Raw genomic sequence first — 21,947 nt, 5'->3', positions numbered from 1 at the left:
TGTTAATGGAGAAATTCTAAATGTAAACAAAATTTGTTATTTTCCTCCCTATCCCATTAAGAAAGTAGCTCTAATAGTCTTATAAAACAGCTTTTTCATTGTACACAGGCAAACTCCGGCTGAACGAAGCCTTCAAGCTATTTGCTTTGTAAAAATTAGGCCATGCAAAATCTGTCTTGGGTCATGCTCCAAGCCAAAATTCAGTATTGTGAATGAAATGAAAAATACAAACAAAATAACTCAAAACCACACCAGATTATGAATCAAAGGTGGCCAAAATGTTGCCCATATACCAGTCATTCAAGTTGTGTGGATCAAGATGGAACATGACACTCAAGCAACGTAGCCTCAAGGACCATCTCTCCATAGTAAAGAGAAATGCAACTATAGTCTGCTAATGTTACACTAATCAGATATGCCCTTAGTCTCTAGATGAGTTGCAATGGAGCCAGTAAACTGGCTGAGTTTGTTTGGGAACCCTTGTTATAAGCTGCCATCATTAGACATGTCCATGCTATGGGCTGTGTGATTTTTCAGAAGCATCACAGAATGTTTTGGTCATTCTTTCCTTTAAGTACAGTGTGCTGACTACGAGGTTTAGAGCAGGCAACTTTAAGGCAAGAGAGAAATAAAGACAACAATTGCAAAACTGTGTTGTTTTTATTTTAAACATGCAAAATACAGTTCATGCATCTGCCATTTTGAAAAATCTTTCGTTTCACAGCAGATAAAACCAAAGATATTTTGGCCATCAGCTCTCAAATGTTTCAAAATGCTTTACAGTGGAAAGATAATAAGAAATTTAGCAAAATTTCAACAAACCTGTATAAAAACCAGATACAGATAACTTTTTTTTTTATTTCAAGGCGACATGCTGTAATGCAAAGAGTTAGTTTCCTTCTTTTCATAAAAAGTTTTCAACAATAACAACTGCTTAACAGATTCAAGCCTTTAGGCTACACATGCAAAAAAATTATTTTAGTTAAAAATCACCAAAACGTGCTATGTTGTTGTTTTAAAGTACTGTAGTTGTAGTAGTAGCAGTTTTGAACTCTGTAAAAGGGTGCGGGGAAGTTCATGGCACTACTGTCCTGGAAGACTCATACTCTGACATACATTTTGGTTTAATCCCTTTGCCATTGTAATAGTCCACCACTTGATTTGGAACTTCAGCCAAAACGCTTTTTGCTAGTGCAGCTGGGGATGCCTGCAGGAAATGGTAGAAAACACAGAGTTAACCTGCCACTGTGCAAAAGGTGCCAACTGGTCTTATAATCAGAGGGGCTGGGAGATCGTGGTCATAAACATGGAATAAAAGCAGACCAATAGCTATCAAGGTAAATGACACTATTTCAGGGCCCAATACTGCAAGTGATTCTGTGTCAAGCAGACCTCCTGCACCTGTACAAAGCCTCACTAAAGTCATCAAGGCTTTACCCAGTCTGCCATCTTTACAGTTCTGAGGGTGGATGAGGATGTTACCCTGCAATTGCTGCACCACTGTATATTTTTGCTTGACTTTTGTCCACTAGAGTGCCAAGACGGTGCTTGGTCCTGCCACGAGGGCAGCGGATTGGACTGGGTGACCTCTCGAGGTCCCTTCCAGTTCTAGTAATTTATGATTCTATAATTAAAGGGTCAAAAATCTGACTACTGAACAACAAAACTCTCTTGTCTCTGTTAATTACAGCACTGTCAAATTGAAGGGGGTTTAAAGGAATATGTAAAGACAACTTTACTTTTCATCATCCCTGATGTTTGTTTACCCAGTGCTCCTAAATGGTCTAGTCAATACTACTCAATGAGTTAGGTTCACTAATGCATGAGCTTAACATTAAGCGTGTGAGCAACTCCACTGAGTTCAAAGTCAATCATGTGAAAGGGAAGCCTTTGTTTAAGTTCCAGGGGAAGTTTTAAATTCAAATACAAATGTTGGTTTTATTCCAATTTAAAACTAATCAGTGAAAAACATTCCACTGACAGGCTTCAGGAAGCCTCAAAAATGCCAAATGTAAATTACAGGACTAAAGTCATGGCAGTGTCTCTGCAGGTGGCACATATTTTCATTGAAAGACCCTTGAACGCAGAGAGATTTGATGGCTATGACCCTCTGCACGTGCATGGGTTGCATATTGTCACTAGAGAGTGCTACTCTGAGAAAAGGATGGCATGCAAGATTGCAGTTCCTTTTTATAAACACCGGTGGATTTTGCCAAGGATATCTTGAAACATCCTGGGTGACAGCAGAGGAAAGGTCTGTGTATATTGTGGAGTTGTTATTAAGATGATAAACCAAGGCCTCCATCCTGCAGCTAGAGCTGGAGGAGGGGGGGGGGAAGGGAAGTCCCTGGAGTCCCACTCATCTACCCATGCATTAAGCATCTGATCCTGCCCTGCTTTCCAATATGCCTATTTCCAATACTTCTCTAGATTTGACAAGGGATGCTAATTAAGGGGCCTGATCCAACTCCCATTAAAGTCATCATAAAGGCTCACATGGACTTCAGTAGAATTGGATCAGGCTCTAAATTAGGTACAAGCATTTCTGAACTGACTGCAATAGCAAAACACAGGTGCCAAACTCTCGTTTCGTAAGCAAGGTGATTGTGGCAAGGTATTCAACAAAGCGGGTGGAGTCCCTGGATTTTTAACTTCTTTTCTTTGGCTAACAGATCCTCTCCTCATCACTCTTCTTAGGTAATATTTTAGGTTAGATTAATTTAATAGTAACAAAATATGTAAATAATGTGGAAACATTACAATAAATTAGAGGATGCAAAAATAATACTATCATCTGCATTTCAAGTTCTTGTACTTTACTGGTAATGTACAAAAACTAAGACAGTAACAAATAAAAAATAAAAGGGAAATAGCTTTATATTATGACACTTGAACTGAAATCTGCAGAGACAGTGAAGTGTTCAAATGCATGAAACACTTCAGCATACACAAACCAACAGAGCAAAACAAACTGTTCTGGTGACAGCAGATGCGCATATATATCTATATCTATATCTATATCTATATCGAGAGAAAGAGAGAGCGAGAGAGAGCGAGAGAGAGTCTCAGATATAAGAAGTTACAATGTCCTTCAGTATTAATTCCCTTCAAGGATAAATGTGGAATTTATCAGCCTAACTCTGCTCTCACTGACATCAATAGAAAACACCTATTGACTTCAGTGGAAGAGCAACATATTTAGGCCAGGGCTGAGAATTTTGGAACATCCCACCCAAAACCACACAAGAGCTGTTGCTACACTGACCACCACTTCTGGGATAAATTAACATAAATAGAGTCATATAAAGAACAGAAGGGCAGGAAAACACCCACAACATGTGCAGTGCAGGACCGAGAACACCAAGGGCCTTACACAGCTCAATTTTCAAAGCCATTGTTCAGCAGCAGCTCTTACTGACTTCAGTGGGAGGGAAGAGGTAGATGTTCAGTAGTTCTGAAAATCTGCATCCTTCTGCCCCACCACATCATCACATGTTCTCTCTGTTCACATCCAGTTTTATATAACAAAAATATCAATTCTGTAAACTGACTCTTTATTGTGGGTCTACATTACAGAGCCCCATTCACTTCTGGGGGATTTTGCCTGGATGCAGGAGTCCATTCTAGTGGAGCTCATTTCAGAACCAGGACCCTAGAGGGTAAGTTTCTCAGAGTTCAGCTCATGGGTCTGATTATCTTTGCTCTGATAATGTGCACCCACTTTAAGAGCAAAGTGGTGTAAAGACCCTTTAGTATAAATGAGGATAACACCTCATTTATGTCTTTGGCTTGTAAAGCATATTCACTCTAATGGCACTGCATCAATGATATAAAATAAGTGTTACTCTTCTTAGGAATTTAACACAGATGATACATTAATTTTCACTATAACATTTTTCCTTCATTTAATGATATGCTTGAACAGCATTGTAGCAACAAACAACTCAAGATGAATACTTCTGAACTAATGATTCATACAAACAATCAACTCAGCCAACAGTGGGAAAATACTTCCCTCTGATGATAATTGGTATATATTACAAATGACTTTGATTCTGTTCTAAAGGCTCACCATGCTTAAACTTTAATTACAAAGCATAGTACAAACATCACTCTTTACAAAGGTAGGGGCTTGACTTTCCACACTCTAATATGATATGTGTTATTAAGCCATAGTTGTTAGAATTTATGATTAAACACAACAGAGAATAGAAAACAATCCACAGGCTCACAAGATTTGTGCATGGTAAATCTGTCCTCAGTCCAAAAGACTGAAACATTCAATGCTCAAAATCTGTAGTGCAGAATGTCATTTGCTACACATAATTTTCATCTACTTATACATTTTGGCAATTGTTCATGGGCATCATAGTTCTGCTTTTATTAGAGAATGACACAGAAATTGTTTAGATGTTGATAATTTTGGAGGACAGAAATTCAATTCAGTCAAGAGAAAACATTTTCTTTCTCTATTTTCAAATTACTCCATAACAGCTAGGATAAATGTGGAATCTAGTCAAGATGCAATTATTATTTACGTGTAGTGGCTCCATGGGTTGTTATCAAAGCCCCATGATTCTAGGAATTGCTAAGAACCACTCCTATTATAATTCTTTCTCCAGCAGCAAATTAGTTTAGAAACAATGTCCCTGCACTGAAGAACTTACAAATACAAAGATCTTTTTCTCCAGGGTGTAAAGTGATACCACACAGGGAGAGCTTAACATCTTGTAGCATTAGGCCTTCATAATGAAATTATATTATTGGCATTAATATGACTGTGAATATTAATAAAGCACAGTACTCACTTCCTACATATGTCTGATCCAGCAAAGCACTTATACATCTGCTTAAATGTAAATTTCTGAGTAATTCCAATCACTTAAGTTATGAATATGCTTAAATGCATTGATGAATCAAGACCTGCTGCTTCCAGAGATCCATTTTCTATGCTCATTTTTACCAGCTCTCCCTTACAGACTTCACCTTTCTTGTGTGACTATAGTGATCCAACAAGTTATTCCAATACTAGACCCATGACGTAGGCTAGTCATGTCCAAATATAGGCAGGCAAGGAACCTCACCTTGCTACTAGAAACATTATCTTGCATAATTCCCATAAAAAAGAGATTCATCAAGGGGTGATTGTTATCACAAGCATTTATTTTGCACCTACAGTAAACTTCCGATAATCCGGCACGTTTAGGACCCAGGGGGTGCCGGATTATCAGATATGCCGGACTAACGGAAGGGGGGGCTATGAAGGGTCTAGGGTGGTGTGGGGAGGATGCCACCCCAGACCCCTGATAACCCCCCCTTTCTGATAGTCCGGATCTGCCCCTGGCGTCCCCGATTCAGCCGCTGCTGGTCAGTTTCAGCAGCAGCTGAATCGGGACACCTGCGGCAGAGCATCTGGGGTGCTGCCGGGTTGGTCCGGTAGCGTCGCCCCTTGGCGCTGCGAGATCAACCCGGCAGCACCTCAGTTGCTCTTGGGGATGCCTGGGGCAGAGCATCTGGGGTGCTGCCGGGTTGGTCCCGCAGCGCCGAGGGGCAGCGCTACGGGACCTACCGGCAGCACCCCAGCTGCTTTGCCCTCGGCTTCCCCGATTCAGCCGCTGGTCAGTTTCAGCAGTGGCTGAATCGGGGAAGCCGGGGGCAGAGCAGCCCCAATGGTTCAGCTGCCCGGAGCACTTCCGGGTTCCTGATGGTGCCGGACCATCAGGAGTGCCGGACCATCAGATGCCGGACCAATGGAGTTTTACTGTATATACTGGCATCTGTGCACCTTACAGGGTTAAGTTGGGACACTCAAGTTCTCAATAAAGAGGCTGAATACCATGCTATATAAGTTACATGGGTTCTTCTGATATAGAGAGAATATTGTGTGTATCTATACCTATAGAGAGAGAAACCAAGTTTCTCATATTTTAATAAGTGAGATAACTTTCCAAGATTGCTACCCTTTCAAATTTCTGAAAGTTAACTTTAAATTACTAAACACAACAGATTCTTGTAATATACCCACTACCAGCAATGAAGATCACACACAGACTTGCTCACAAATTAGCAGCAGCACAGCCTACTCAGTGTCCAGAAAGAACGACAATGGTCAACATTGATCCATTCAACCAAGGATGATTTCAGTGTCTTATAGTCACAATATGGCACTAAAAACAAAAAAGTTGGCTTTGCCACCTCCTCATGGAAACATTCTTTTAACTAACTAAAAGTGTGTCAAATAACTCTCCTCCCAATGCTTTCAAAATACACTGACTGTGCCTAAAGGGGAAAACTGCACAATATGATTAGCTGTAAAGGGGGATTTTGAATTATGAGCAGGTCATGATAACACCTTGTTAAAGCTTCTATTTAATAGCTGGCCAAGTAGCACTACTGACAAGTCATGGATACACCTACAAATTCAGAGGAAGATCATCAGCTGATGACTTTAGTGGAACTATGGGAGTTTACACTGGCTGAGGATGTGCCCCCCAGATTCTAAGTTTACCCCAAAATTAAAGCTAAAGAGGAGAGAGAAACCAGGTTATTCTGTGAAATTGCAGTGAATGTTGCAATGGGCCTTGCGGGAGTAGGAGAGATTAATAAAAATGTGGCAAAATGAGATTTGGATGAGAAGACAAATTGAGAATCTCCTCATGGTAATAAAAGAGCAGAGGGGAACAAAATGTAACCAAGAGACCCATATTTGGAGACACAGAATAACCCACAGATGTAATGGGCCCTCAACAATCCTAAAATTAACATAATCTTTCATGGAGATAAATGCAGATCCATAGTTGACTAGTACATAGGAGCTACATGGAAATGTCTATTCCATAAAGAAAAAGAAACTCAGTTAATAGGATATAGTACAGTGTAAAAAACTTGTCAAAATGAAATAGTGCAAATACAGTGTCACTAGAAGATAGGAAGCAGATTTACCAAGGGAAAAAGGGAGAGAGAGAAAGAAGAGGGGGAAGGGAAGAAATGAGCAGGAAAAGAACAGAAGAGGCAAAGGGGAGAGTTAGCTGTAGATAGATAAGAGAAAGTCAGGATACACACACACACGCATGCATGTACAAAAGCCCCCTTCAATCTGACAAGGAAGAAAATGGGTTCCTGTGAAGTCTTACTGTATATGGGAGAGAAGTTTCAGTGACACAGGGTCTAAATTTCCCTGGCCCATAAGAAAAGTCATGGCTAATGCTGAGCGGACCAGGTGCTACCATATAGGAGTGGGTGGCTGAGGATGGGACTGTGCAGGGCCAAGGCATGGATGCACTGCATTGCAATGTTTCCTCCATCAGTGTTAGCAAGTAAGTTAAAGTTGTGCTTATCCACTTTACCCTTTCCATCATGCGTCTCCTCCTACCATTGCATCTCTTTGGAATGCATTCTGGGGAACACTGGAGATTCAGGAAGCCATGTTTACACAGAGTTTAGGGAGATGGGGCTGAGTGGGGGAAGGCAACAAGGAATCACCGGCCTGTCCCACAGATGGTCCTGCCTCTGTTGGTTTAGGGGGCTAAATTCCAGCAAGGAAACAAGCTGGTTGTTCACTGTGAATTTGAGTATGAGCTCAAATTCACAGTGAATCCACAGTCTCTGTGTAGAAATGACCAATCTGGGAGGGGGGGGTAATTATAGATCTCAGGGAAGAGAGCCAAACAGAGAAGGAAAAATAACAGAGATTAAAAATAAAGCAGGACAAATACAAATATGAAGAGAAAAACTGAGAAATACAGAACTGAAGGCACATATCATGACCAAACAAGAGACACATCAACGTCCCATGAAACACAATTACTCTCCCCTCGCTTTTTTCCTCTCCCTCATGCATATTAAATTTTTCTTTCCATTTCATTTTCAAAATAAAATGCCATTTTGCTGGGACTGGCTCACTTGAGTTCTTGCTTCAGTCTGAACTAAGAGCAGCCTATGAAACAAGCCTCTAAACTGAGCAGACTGAAAATCTGTCTTACATGTTTGAAGTTCCTAAATGGCACAAACTGGACAATGTCTCGAAGAACAGGCTCGCCTTTGGGGGACCTCAGGATCCCGTCATCACCATCCAGCATCTGCATATCGCTGAAATCGGCGTTTCCAACCCCAACGATGATAACTGACATAGGCAGGTGAGAGGCATGAACGATAGCCTCCCGGGTGTCAGCCATGTCTGTGATCACACCGTCTGTCAGAATCAGTAAGATGAAATATTGCTGTGGGTTTGGAAAGGAGAGAAGAGCAGGGGAAAACATCATTGGTTACCTTAACATTTATCTGTATCTTCCTCGCTTTTTCTAATACACGTTTATGGCAAATATAAACCATGGCTTTAGACAAAGTCCATTTACAAAAAAGAAATTACTTTAAATGTTTTCAGAGGTAGGCTGCAACCCATAGGAATCAACCTCCATTGTGGTGACCTCTAGATTATTTTCAGGTGTTTTTTAACTAGAGTTTGGCTAATTTCCAGGAGGTGGGGGAAGCCATAAGAAATACTATATTGAGGAGAATAGTGGATTCCTGGTTGCTAGGAACATAGGGTATGTCTACACTACCTCGCTAGTTCGAACTAGCGGGGTAATGTAGGCATACCGCACTTGCAAATGAAGCCCGGGATTTGAATTTCCCGGGCTTCATTTGCATAAGCGGGGAGCCGCCATTTTTAAAACCCCGCTGGTTCGAACCCCGTGCAGTGCGGCAACACAGGGCACGAACTAGGTAGTTCGAACTAGGCTTCCTAGTTTGCAAGTGCAGTATGCCTACATTACCCTCCTAGTTTGAACTAGGAGGGTAGTGTAGACATACCCATAGTGTGTGTCAGGACTTTTGCTTGGTGTGTTGACTGGTCTGGCTCCCCCCGGGTTTGTGATCCCTGCGTGATTCACTTTTTTTCTACTGATGGTCTCTGGTTTCGGACGCTCTTCTCCTGAGAAGAGAGGTGAAGACAAATGCTGAATTCCAGCATCTGAAGCTGGAGAAGAACTGCAACAGAGATCACAACCGCTCTGTTTAGGGAGCCAACATTGCTGTCAGGCAGGTGGGGAGGGTGCAGCTTTCTGCCGAGCAGAAGATGGCTTACCCTCTCTTGGGATCCATGGAAAGGAGTCCAAGTTTGTCCAAGAGCTTGAGAGGGGCTCCTCAGGACAGGACATATGAGATGACAGTGGAGAATGAGGAACATTTTCAAATCCACTGCCAAACCCTGAGGAGAGGGTTAGTTATTCTCAGGTTTCTAAAAGAGATTAAGCATTTTGGCGTATCTGTCAATTCCCTTCTCTACTCGTGAGTTACACTGAACTAGATGAAATAGGACATGAGGCATTCATTTGATGATGAGGAAGAATGACTATCACTTTGGCCCTACTAGACAGTGGGGCAGCTGGAGAGCACTTTATGAATGAACTTTAGAAGGAAACTAATTCCTGAAAGGGAATAGTAGAATTGAAGCATGTTTCATGTGGGAACAAAGCAGAGAAACTTCATACAGTTAAAGTTTATCTGTAATTGTATCCATATATAAAATGTACACACACGTTCATTGCTTCTCATGTGTGAGTACCAAAACACATGGAGATTTTTTTCCCTTTAAAGACTCATACTGGAAATTTAAACATTTTTTTTCTTTTCTTTTCTATATAAACATGAAATAATAGATCTTAGGAGCTGAATGCACGAAATGTAGCCCAGAATGCTCTATAGTTTGGTCAGCAGCCATCCTCTCAACCTGCACATCATAAGTATGGAGCTTGTGATTAGACTTACTTTTTAATTAAAATGGAATACAATATTATAATAACAATACTATTTATTACACATGTACTATTTTTCATCCATTGCCCCTTAACACAGCTGGTTAAGCATTAATATCCTCATTTTAAAGATGAGGAAACCAAAGTACAGAGAGGGGAAGTAATTTGCTTAATGTCACACACAAAATCAGTGAGAGAACTGAGAAGAGAGCCCAGGTCTTTAGACTCTCAGCGTAATGTTCTGGAACTAGATGGACTCCACCCAATGGAATTAGGGGGGCCAGTGGTCCTGATAATATTGAGATGGTCCTCATACTAGGGGCAACAAGTAGTCCTGTGGCACCTTGAAGACCACGAAAAAAAATAGTATCATGGGCTTTCATGGGCAAAACTGACTTCTTCAGATGAGATGAGCGTGAGCTCAAGTATATATGGGTAGTGCCTTATGTATGCAATTATACTGCCCCTATCTCCTCTCCCTATTCCCCCAGAAAAAGTGTATCCCAGTTTTTCATACTTGCTATCTGATCATCCTAAGAGGATTTTTTAAAGAAGTCTAGTCCCTAATGACTATACCATGCCATAATTCATGCATATTCCCTTGCATTAAACAATGCTATTTAAAACAGCGTTATGTGGAGAATATTGCAGCAATATACGAGATAGAAGAAGAAAACTCTGAGCAAGCCTTAGCCGAAGTGATGACAATGGTGCCATTGTACAGATCTGTTCTGATATGACATATAGTGCAGTCATTTCCTCCTCAGAGGCATGCAAGAATTTCATTGCTCTCTGACTCCCACATCAATGCTATTTTTGCACATTTTTTCACAGCCAATTGCATATGAGGCTTCACTGGGCTAACACATTTTCCCTCCCTCATTTTGAGTCCTGATGGACCGAGGGACAATAAGTACAACACATTTCAACCACATTTAAAATAAATTCTGTACTTGGGTCTTTCAGCTGAAAGAAACTGTCATGGGGCTTATCACAAATGGAGGTTTACAGACCTGTTTTACTATTGTTAAAAGCAACAAAATATTTCACGAGGGGAAAGGCCAATGGAATGGTTGGATAGAATGCCATGGTAACAGAGAGGCTTACAGTATGGGCTCTGTGACACGGCCATTTTTTTAACCTTTTGCCTTATCATATTCAGGGGCCTACCCCTAATGCTTTGCACTTTATACTATCATTTAAATGTATGCAAAGTGAACACAAAATGCTGCCATCTCAGTTTTGTAGCATTTTGCACTGAGGTCAGTTCCAATCTTTCCCAATTTGACATCAAACCACAATTTACTTTATATCAGATGGGGGAAAACAAGTTTTAGAACTGAGTTTGGGAATGTTTATCACAGGAAGTGTCAAGTACAGGCCCTATGTGACCCTGGCTCTATTTGTCTTATGTGAAGATGTTTATGGAGGCTGCTAAGATATAGCAGCATTGAGAAATTATTCATCTATATTAAAATGACCCAGATCATGACTGCCTAGCAAAGATCCAATATACAGGAAGTCAAACAGATCCTAGCATAGCTAGCAACTTGCCCCTATTCTTACCGATGCCTCCTTGGTGTTGGTCTCCTCCGAGGCTGAATTAGCCACCTTCTGGATGATAGGAGCAATGTTTGTTGGCCCATAAAGCTGTAGCTTAGGGAGGCAGTTCTGATACGCTTCAACAACTCCTTGTATCCCTTATATAAAAATCAGTAAGCAGAGAATATTAAGAAGCAATGTAACAAGGAGCACATCAGTGGTACCATGTTTAATTTGCAAACAAAAGACCCTTTTGATCATGTTTTAAAATTATCTGGGCAATTCTAGCACATCAATCAATTTATTCTGTACAGTTGTGAATTTGCAAGATTGTTCCAAAGAAACTATGGCCAGCTGTCCTGACCCCCTTTAGCTGTTTTATAATGTATAATTCATTACCTTGCTCTTCTGCTTACTGACAGTATTTAGCATACATTTTTCAGGGATTAGTGGTACTGTGTTGGAGTAGCACGTACAATTGGCAAATGCATTAGATTCATTGTTTTCTCTGCAGAAGCTAAGAGATCACTTGGGCACCAGTGAATGTTCATACTTTAGGAATATAGACTTTAATTAGGAAAAGATGATACCCCTTTGATAACTCTCTCTTTTTAGAGAAAGATTTACTTCTGCTTCATCGAAGTAGCTACAGGCTTCCCTTCTGTTAATACATTTGCCAAGAAATCTGAAAATTTCCCTGGTGCAATGGAAAATATTTTTCAGGGTAAATTTGAATAATGGGTCTCACCAGTTAAATTTCAATCTGAGCAAAAAATATAAAAGTAAACAAAAAGACACTCTGCTGTCTATCGCAAAATGCACTTCAGTCACTAGGTCTTGATGAAGAATGAACCATTTTTGGACATTGTTTCACCCTTCTTTCATCTCTGGGAAGCAGGAACCTAGGCAGACCAAGGTTGTATTTACAGATACTGTATAAAGAATGGAACTCAAGAATTGGTATTTTTAGCTTTTTTTTTTCCTGAGGGGGGAAAAAAAGGAATTTCCTGGTGTGTTAATGCCAAGTGTAGTAATTTCAAAATTTAGAACTCCCAACACACCAGGCTAGAAAGTTGTTAGTAAGAAAGTGAAGGACTGAAGAACTTCGAAGAAGGTTGCTGAACAGTGACATTAATGAAACAAGATCCTACACTGATCTTGTTTCTAAGAGGAGCTCTCAATGGACTTTGAGGAAACTGACCTAATAGACTATCCTAACAACACAAAGTAGACTGTAATTACATTGTACAACTACTATGGAGACTATAACTTTGATCTTTAGATCTACTGAGTTTATTTTCTCTGCCACCTTCAGTAGTAATAAATTGAAAGAATGCTTTTTAATTCTCGCTGTGATTAGCTGTTTAGACTGTAAGCCTACTGCTGTATATTACAAACTTTTCATCAGTAACTCCAGAGAGGATAATTAGATAGTGTAAGACATAGCAAGGAAGAATTCCTTTGTCTTGGATGTCCCTTTGCTTTACACCTGGTGTTAAACTGGATGAGGATCCAGTCTTGATTTAGTTATTGTCTCTTCCACTAAGGCCTACAAAACTTTATTCAAATAAAAATACAAAACACAATTTTGTGTGTGTGTGTATATATATATATATATATTCACAAAAAGATCTTGAAATTCACAAAAATAAATTCTCTCCAATGTAAATTAGTAATAGGTTTCTCAGAACCAAATAGGGGAGCATATTATATAAATATACCTTTTTAAAAGCATATATCCTTAGCAATACTCATCAGAAAATATTTAGTCTCCTAGCATATTATAATAAAATGCTTTTTTTGGCCCAAAGTCTATTGCAACTTGGATGGTTTGTCATCTTTGGACATCCCTTTGTTTTTCGGATTGCCTTATCACCCTACCTATAACTTTGTTCACAGTGTAATTCATTAATATTTGCAATACAGTTTGAGTTCCTTGGATAAAGTAAGCTATTTAAATGCAAAGAGTATGTTTGTATCTCTATACACAAACCAAGCAAAGATTATAGCTCAGATTGCAGACTCAACAATCTCCCATTTGTCTTTTTCCAACAAGAAATAGCATGTGAGCTCAGAGAAAACATTTGAATTTAAATGCCTAGATTATTTAAAGTTCTCAGAAACAAAGTTTCTCTCAAAAAAGTGACTCCATAAAAATGTCATCACAGGGCTCAGTGTTTATTGTTTGCTCCAATGATTTCCATATCAAATGCGTTCAGTTTATGAATAACTTTTTATTTAACTGCCAGCCTGCAAACTCACTGTGCAATCAAAGAATCAAGCTGGGTTTCTCAAGCATGACTTCCAATGATAGAAATTCTGGGGGCCAAATAGTGCTCTCTGATACAGCTGTGCATCCTTAAGAGTTTTCAGTGGTTTTAATGGGTTTGCAAAGGTGTAGCTGATTGGAATTTGGTAAGAAATTCTGTTCACGTATAACTAAGAAAACAATCCAATTCCTACTGTCTTAGCTGTGTTATCAGAAAGTGCTAATGGGAGTAAAAAATAATAGATATTATTTTAGCTGTTGACTTGATAAGTAAGGAGATACCATCTTTACAAAGTCACTTTTCAGAACAGAATGACGTGTCAACTTTTATCATGGTGTCAGTTGTTCCCTAGTGGCCAGTGACAGTTTGCTACTCACACGCAAAATGGGATTTCATTTTTACCTCTAAACTCAACCAGTACATTAAAGTGAATCAGAAGAATGCTTTTTCATGATAGGAATCATCAATGTGTTGGTCTGCACCAAGAAGCATTAGGCTAGAATTTGTTATCACACTAGCTGTACTACATGTAGGTTTTGTAAGTATAAAAGAAAATATAGGCTGTGTCTAGACTGGCCAGTTTTTCCGGAAAATCAGCCACTTTTCCGGAAAAACTTGCCAGCTGTCTACTCTGGCCGCTTGAATTTCCGCAAAAGCACTGACTTCCTACTGTAAGAAATCAGTGCTTTTTTCGGAAATACTGTGCTGCTCCCGTTCGGGCAAAAGTCCCTTTTGCGCAAAACTTTTGCACAAAAGGGCCAGTGTAGACAGCTGAGATTTGTTTTCCGCAAAAAAGCCCCGATTGCGAAAATAGGTTGGCCATGGACACTTTTCCGCAAAAAGTGCTTTTGCAGAAAAGCATCCATGCCTAGCTAGACGCTCTTTTCCAAAAATGCTTTTAACAGAAAACTTTTCCGTTAAAAGCATTTCCAGAAAATCATGCCAGTCTAGACACAGCCATACAGTATTAGGAAAAAATAGGGCTCTTAAACTCTTTATTTGAACCTTTTTTCCCTCCAAGAGCACACTCTTGTCAAAGAGTATAGTTGAGTTCTGTTAGTGTTCAAGAAGCTTAAAGACAGATTACAGAACAATTGGCTCAGGAATTAATCAAGAGTCGGTGTCAGGCAATGGGAGTTGCAACAAATAATTAAATGGGGTGCTTTGTGGCCTGTCTCTCTCTGTTTCATTCAACTGGACATCACTTTAAATGGTACCAAGTAAAATTGAATAATAGGAGTACCTAGATCTTATATATCAATTTCCATTAATAGATCGCAATGTCATTTACAAAGGAGACAAGTATCATTATATAGTTATATTATAAACGGTGAAAGTGGAACAGAGGCAAATGGAGGGACTTGCCCCAAATCATGTATTAGGCCAATGGCCAAGTAGGACTAGAATCCGAATGTTCTTGAAAAGCCCCTTTGAGATTTTTTTTATTGTAGTTTTAAATTCTCCCTCTGATATTCCCATACTGTGCTATGTCTCCCTATGCTCTATCCCTGCACTTTAAGGCCATGTCTACACTAGGAAACTACTAAATTTGACATAGGAACTCCCGATTTAACAAATTCAGTCTAGCATGTTCTCACTATGGGGGAAGCATTGAAATCAGTCCAAGGTAGGTTCCGTTAATGTGGAGGTACTACCTCAGACTCAGAGCTCCAGGAAGCACTTTGGGGAGCTGCAGGAGGTCTCCCGAAGGCTGATAAGTTTGAATTAGTGACACCAGAGCATCCACACTAACATTTTTTCTAAATTACTATTTTGGAATTAGCGTTACTCCTTTTGAAAAGCAGGAGTACAGAGTTCGATTCCATGGCCCGTTTTTTAGAAATAATGGGCTTGGTAGTGCTTATAAATTTGAACTTGGGAGGAGAGGGGGAGTATTTTGGAATAAAGTCCTGATGTAGACCAGGGCTAAATGTTAGTTAATCAGATGACTGAGTCTTAAATACAGGACATAATAAGTAAAATGAACAACAAAAAATAACAAAATAAGCAAGCCAATGATTAAGTTCAAACCAAAATTATGCAAAAACAAGAGGAGTCCTGTGGCACCTTAAAGGCTAACAGATTTATTTGGATAAAACCCACTTCATCAGATGCATGAGTTTAAGGGCACTATTTTTTCTAATACAATTTATTTATTTTTACACCATGCATCTGACAAAGTGGTTTTTGCCCATGAAAGCTTATGTCCAAATAAATCTGTTAGTCTTTAATGTGCCACAGGACTCGTTGTTGTTTTTACAGATACAGACTAACACGGCAACCTCTTTGAGGCTGCTGATTTTGGGTGACTCAGTTTTTGTGTGTCCAACCAGACATACTTTAAAAAAAGTCTGATTTTCAATGGACAGATGCAAAGCACTTTCTAAAAATCAGGCCCCTTTACAGCATTTCATGTTGGACATTACCCAGATTCCTAAAACCACTAGCCACTTTGCAGATGGCAGAAGTACACCAATCTGCTTTCCTTCACGCAAGTGTTACCTGCACATTCTGGGTTGTCTTCATTGAAATTGATTGCAAAATCATGCGAGACCTACACATTGACAAAAAGAAACAAAGAATAAGACTTATGTTCAGAAAAATGATTCTAAATTGTCTTTCATATCTCAAACACTCATTACACTTGTTCTGTGTTAAACTACAGGAACCTTAAAACTTGGAGCCCATCAATGTGAAATGCAGAGTGAGCTGGAACTCCCCGCAGAGCTGAAGGAACAGGAAAATGTGCAGGAATCAAAGTAATATCCTCTGACCAAAACAAACACACCCCTTCCCTCCAACAAACAAACAAACAAACAAACAAACAAACAAACAAACAAACAGAGACTATAAAAAGCCCTTCAGAAATGGCACTGCCAACATCTGTGACTAAAGAATGGCCTAGATTTGAGGACATATTAAGAGACATGCTTTCTCCAGTTCAAAGATGAGAGTTAAAGACGGTCATGCTACACTGTAAAATGATTGTTAAAATAACGTTGGGTCTCTGGTAAAGCCCTCATCCATGCTGATGAGCAGTTACTCACATGAAACCAATGAGATTATGGGGTGGGAGTGTAACTGCTTCCCAGTGTGAATGAGAAAATCACAGTCTGGTCTATTATGAAGAAGAAAAAATTAAAAATAAACAAACTAAGACAGATGGGTGCTTATTATTTGAACTAAGGGTAGGGAAATTAAAAAAATAAAATAAAAAAATCCTTCAATCACCAAATTTCTTCTAAACTTCAAGGGAGTTGCAAATGCTCCACCTCCTTTACAAAAATAGTTCTGTCATGATACACACAGAATCCCTTCTTCTGGTTCTTTCTCTAAGCGACATGACTGAAAATGCAAAAAGCGGATTAAAAGGGAAACGTGAAATGTAGTGGCATAGAAAAATAATAATACTTTTTTATTTTAAAATCAGTTTTCTAGCCCCCTTTGGCTCTCTGGCACTTTCAGTGCTGCATCTCGCAGTGAGGATCATCTGGGACTGACTTTCTTCTGAGGCACCACTCCATTTCTGGGGCGGGTCCTTTCTTCCTGTCTTCATCTTTCTCTGTTTATAGACTGCATTTTTCTACATCTGCCTGCACCACTGTGGTCCTAATCCTTTTTACTCTAACACACTATCACATAATCACCATGTTCGTCTACTTAATATACATATTACAAACATCTGGCCCAAATTTCTGTGTTGCATAAACTGTATGTGCCAACTGCAATGGTGGGATAAGTGGTAACACACATCACCTGGAAGGGTATAATTCTAAAAGCTAGGATTAGGTATCTTTATCCCTGATCCAGTTGTCTTCCTACCTAGAGATCAGAGGTTATGTACTCGCAGTACACTGTTTGCTAACTACAAAAAGCAACTTGACAGCCTCCACCTACTTAATGGTTACATAAATGGACTGGACCAGGGCCAGTAACTGCTGTAATATTGAAGAGAACCTGCTAACTCACTTAAGAATGATCTCCGATAGTGGAACTCGTGTGTTTTGTCATTGTAGACATGCTTTATATTTTCAGGAAGGAGCTATCCAAAAAGTTGACTAGGTTGTTTTGTAAATGCATGACTCTTATTCATTTCAGTGATGGGGTTAGGTAGAAAAGGTGCTACTCTCACCTGAAGTCTTACTCGCTACAGTCATAATACTACCATTATGCAAAAGATATTAAGCAGGAGTTGAACATGGTAGCTACCAGCATTGCAAAGGAATTAAGCCAATCTCCTTCAAGAAGTCTGTGAGCTCATCTTACATCCAAACCAAAGTTTGGATTGCTTACACCAGGTTTTGGCTGTTACAGTCACAGGACATCACATGACCATTTATTCATGCAGGCCCATTTGCTTTATGGAAGCAAACAAGTAGTAAATCACTGCATGTCTTCCCATATCAGTGGACATGAAACTGCAACACTGTCAGACACATTTTGGAGGCATTTCAGAACATTTCTAGTTGGCCAAACTACATGCCTAAGGGCACTATCTGACCAAAAGACCAGCTGCTATCTGCCACTCTCTCAACCAGTTGCAGACCAAAGGTAATTGAAACTGCCAAGTATTTTTATCTGAATTTTCATTCAGTAATAATTTTGCTGTTGTTCACTAGATTCACTCTTTCTCTGCCTGCTAAGTTTTCTACTAGCTGGATGTGTGCAAAAGGAAAATAAGGATCACAATAGATATCGACCACTCTTTGGTTTGTTCAGTGGCTATTTGGTGTTTCTGGGTCTTAATCCCCAATGAAGCAGAAATTATAGCAAAATAACTGCAAATGAAATTGTTCTATTAGACCACGTAGGTCTTTGCTGCTATACCTGCTGACTGTGGTTAACATCATTCACCCGGTTCAGAGCTGCAGCACCAAGGTCACTGTGCTTATTCCAGAAAGACTTATAGACCAGGCTAGTCTGATAAGAAAACCACAAATCTAGTAAATGTGCATGATAATCAGAGTAAGAATACTGCCAGTGTAACAGATGTTATTATATTCTGACATCCTTACTCGTGCTAAGTGGTGGCTTATTCCAAGACCAGTCTCATTTTCTTCAGTGGGGCCACTTGCAAAGAAAGGAATTATTCACTGTGTAAATGGGTGGAAAAATCTACCCTCGCTAAGAGGCAGGAAGTATGATGAAACCACAAGCATTTGGCACCTCTTCAAATTGTCTTAGCAATAGGTCATCAGGAATAATGCACAGGTGTGAGATTGTTCTAATGGTTAAGTCCTGGTTTCTAACAAAAAAAAAAGTCATCGTGTACAGAAGGCCAGTGATGATTGTATCTCAGGTAGCTTTTCCAAAATTTTTGAAAACTGAGCCCCCTTCAGGAAAAGGAAACCAATTGTCCTTACAATCTGCAATCCCACCCAGATGTTGTTAAAGACTAACATCTTAAGGATCCTCTCTGCATCCTGATCGGTGATAACCTACATATCACAGATACTAGAGTAAAATAAAAAAAGCAGTCATGAGACCTACAAGACATGCAACAGTAGGTAGGCATTAGTGATTATTGCTTATTAGGCTAATCATAGAGTCATAGAGGTTTAGGAGTTACAACAAGGATTATCTAGTCTAACCCCCCTGCCATGATACAGGATTTGTTATGTCTAAATATCCCAGAGAGATGGCGATACAGTCTCCTTTTGAAAAACTCCAGTGAAGGATCTTTCATGACCTCCCTTAGCAGCCTCTTCCACCATGTCCAGTTTGTACAGCTAGGAAGTTTTTCCTGAGATTTAATCTAAATCTGCTCTACTGTAGTTCAGGGGTGGGCAATAAAATGGCAGAAGTTCACCAGGGTTAGCCCCTGGGGGGCTGCTGCTGCTGTATTTACCTGTGCCTCTGCAGGTATGAACGACCACAGCTCCTGTTGGCTGCAGATCACCGTTCCTGGCCAATGGGAGTTGCGTGAAGCGGCGTGGACCAGGATGCAGCTCTGCCCAATGAAAAGTTGTTCTGACCCCCAAAATTGATCTTTTCCATTTCAAAATGTCAAAATGAAATAATATGACAATTTTGAAACTTTTTAAAAATGTATAAAACAGGAAATTAGTCAAACTGACCCTTTCCAATAACCAGTTTCAGTTTTGGCATTTTTGAATGAGAATTTTTTAATTGAAAAATTTCTCTTATGCCATAATAAGGATTTCCTCAGCCCATACACCAATGTCCCCTCTCCCTCCAAAGACATGTACTCTTGCAAAAGTACTAAGACCACCTTTGCTTATTGTTAAAAGAAGTGTACAACATGGGATCTGATAAGAAAGTATTGATTTGCCAACTATTTTCTTTTTCATGCCATTGGGTAACTCATTCAGCACTGTAAACTGTGTGAGACAGTAGCTAAGCACAGGTTTCAGCAGAAAGATGTGACTGCTGTGCCAATGCACAGTGCAGAGCAATACCATACAAATCAACAAATGACTAGTAATTGCATATGTACAACTTGGCCTGACAGCTACAGACAACACCTTGCACAGATTCTGCATTAGGAACAAAGTACTTTGATTATTTCACTGTTTTTCAGCCATATTAATTGTGATAGTACTTGGATTGCCTGACAAAATGATTTGACAAATTCAGTGAAGGTTAGGAACATGCTCTATTACTTATTCAGATACAGTTTGTCAAGGATGCATGAACAATAATGTACTGGGTGCATAGAAACATAATTTCTGTGATGCACAATGCTTTTCACTTACATCCGATTTAACAGTATTAAGCCACTGACAGAGAATGAAATTTCAAATCCAGAAATGCATCATATTTTGAAAACTCTTAAGATGCATAAAAAGCAAAGAATCATCAGTCCAAAGCTATTATTTCCAAGGCACTTAGTAAGATAATAGTCTGGCAGATGCACTGAATGCAGCTGTGGCTAAAAGCATTTCTGTTTGACAAATATTGTCAATACAAAAAAATTATAGTTCATTAAAGAGCATCCTGCACAATTTCCATAGCCAGCAACCAGGTGATAAAGTTAGACTCATGATGGTAGGATCTTCACTTCTTTGGTCTGCCACATCCCCGTTTACTAGACTTTATTTTTAGTTGCGGCCACAATTTGTTCATGCTTCTAAACGAGTGGAAATGACATAGGTGTACACATTTTTCAAGGTGATGGGCCGTTGCTAATAGAAGTAGGGTCAGGTTCATGCTTACCATAGACTAAAAGTGCAGAATCCTGAATATTTTTTTGTTCCTGTGACTGCAGCAAATTTTCTCAGACAGGTTGAACCTTTCTATTCTAGGATTCTCTGGTCCGGCAACATCTGTGATCTGGCATGATTTTAATTAGCCAGATGTCCACTTATCATGGGTGTGGCCAAGTGTCCCACGGACCCATAAAGTTTGTTTACAGCCACCAGTCCTGGCTCTCAGTGTTCTGTGCTGTTATTTCACTCTAATTTTCCCCTAAATGTCTTTGTGGAAGAAAACAAGCCTTCACTCTGCATTGTGTTTAAGCAACAAGTAGCCAGAGGCAGTTTTATTACGAGCTGCAGCAAGGGAAAACTGGTTTGGACAGGGGGGGAGCCCCCCCCCCAGGCAGATCTTCGAATACAAGCAATTATGAAGCAGTTTATATACTATCTATTAGATATAATAACAATAACAATTAGTCTCCTTCCCATTACAAACACCAATGGTTAACAGTTATTTAGTTCCACCCAGATGCTCCTTATCTCAAGGTCTCTGCCAGAGTCAGCATTCTATCCTTATCTCCGTATGGAGGCGAGAGGCAAAGGCAGCGTCTAATTACAGATCTTACGTTGTCAGGCCACAGACTTAGCCTGACTCTTGCTCTCTTGTTAACAAGACCAAGATGGCTGCACACAAATTCCCTTATTCCCTTTTCCTGCCTCCACACTTATAAGAGCCTTGTAAGCAATGGAAATGTTGGTGATGCTGCTAGACAATATTGACCTCCTGTGGTTCAGCAAATTCTCTGGTTTGGCAATCATCAGTCTGGAGAGTGCCGGACTAGAGAGGTTCAACCTGTACAGTCTTCAAAACATACACAGTTGGGATATTTCATTAGGGAAGTTACTTTTGGCAATTCTTTTCTCAGGGAGTTGACATCATTTTAACTGCTCTTTTCTACTATAACAATGCTTTTTCTGGTGGTGTATGGTTTGCAAGCTCTTCTCTGTGTCATGTCTTCTGAAAGATGAGTCTGGTAAGTCTTCCCCTCTTCCTCATCCTCCTTATTGTGGTTTTCCTTCTGAATCCATATTTTTGGTCATCCAAAATATGTTCTTTTTTGACTCCTATATAGAAGCACTATTCAAGAACTGGGTGGTCAGTATAGAATATTCCCTTGGGATAAATCGTACATGCTCCACATGTTGTGTGTTCTTTCCTGGGC

At 39.8% G+C, this 21,947-nt stretch overlaps 1 protein-coding gene across 6 annotated transcripts in view; it reads right to left on the bottom strand.

The window, feature by feature from the left end:
* Positions 1-629: 629 nt before the first annotated feature.
* The window catches only part of CPNE4 (copine 4), a 341,902-nt gene continuing 320,584 nt past the window's right edge, over positions 630-21,947 (bottom strand). For 5 of the 6 annotated variants that reach the window (XM_075921920.2, XM_075921919.2, XM_075921921.2 and 2 more), the window contains 5 exons: positions 19,416-19,517; positions 16,070-16,121; positions 11,322-11,455; positions 7,983-8,219; positions 630-1,207 (listed from right to left, as the gene is read on the bottom strand). In XM_075921920.2, the coding sequence (XP_075778035.1) occupies positions 1,076-1,207; positions 7,983-8,219; positions 11,322-11,455; positions 16,070-16,121; positions 19,416-19,517 (657 nt within the window). In that variant the 3' untranslated portion in view covers positions 630-1,075. The remainder of the gene's footprint in view (positions 1,208-7,982; positions 8,220-11,321; positions 11,456-16,069; positions 16,122-19,415; positions 19,518-21,947) is intronic. The other variant, XM_089776599.1, reaches the window with a different exon arrangement.

This window comes from Pelodiscus sinensis, chromosome 2 (genome assembly GCF_052426305.1).
Source record: "Pelodiscus sinensis isolate ZL-2025 chromosome 2, ASM5242630v1, whole genome shotgun sequence".
In the NCBI taxonomy this organism is placed as follows: Eukaryota; Metazoa; Chordata; order Testudines; family Trionychidae; genus Pelodiscus; species Pelodiscus sinensis.
Note: the sequence above shows the minus strand (reverse complement) of the source record. Positions and strands in the feature narration are given on the sequence as shown.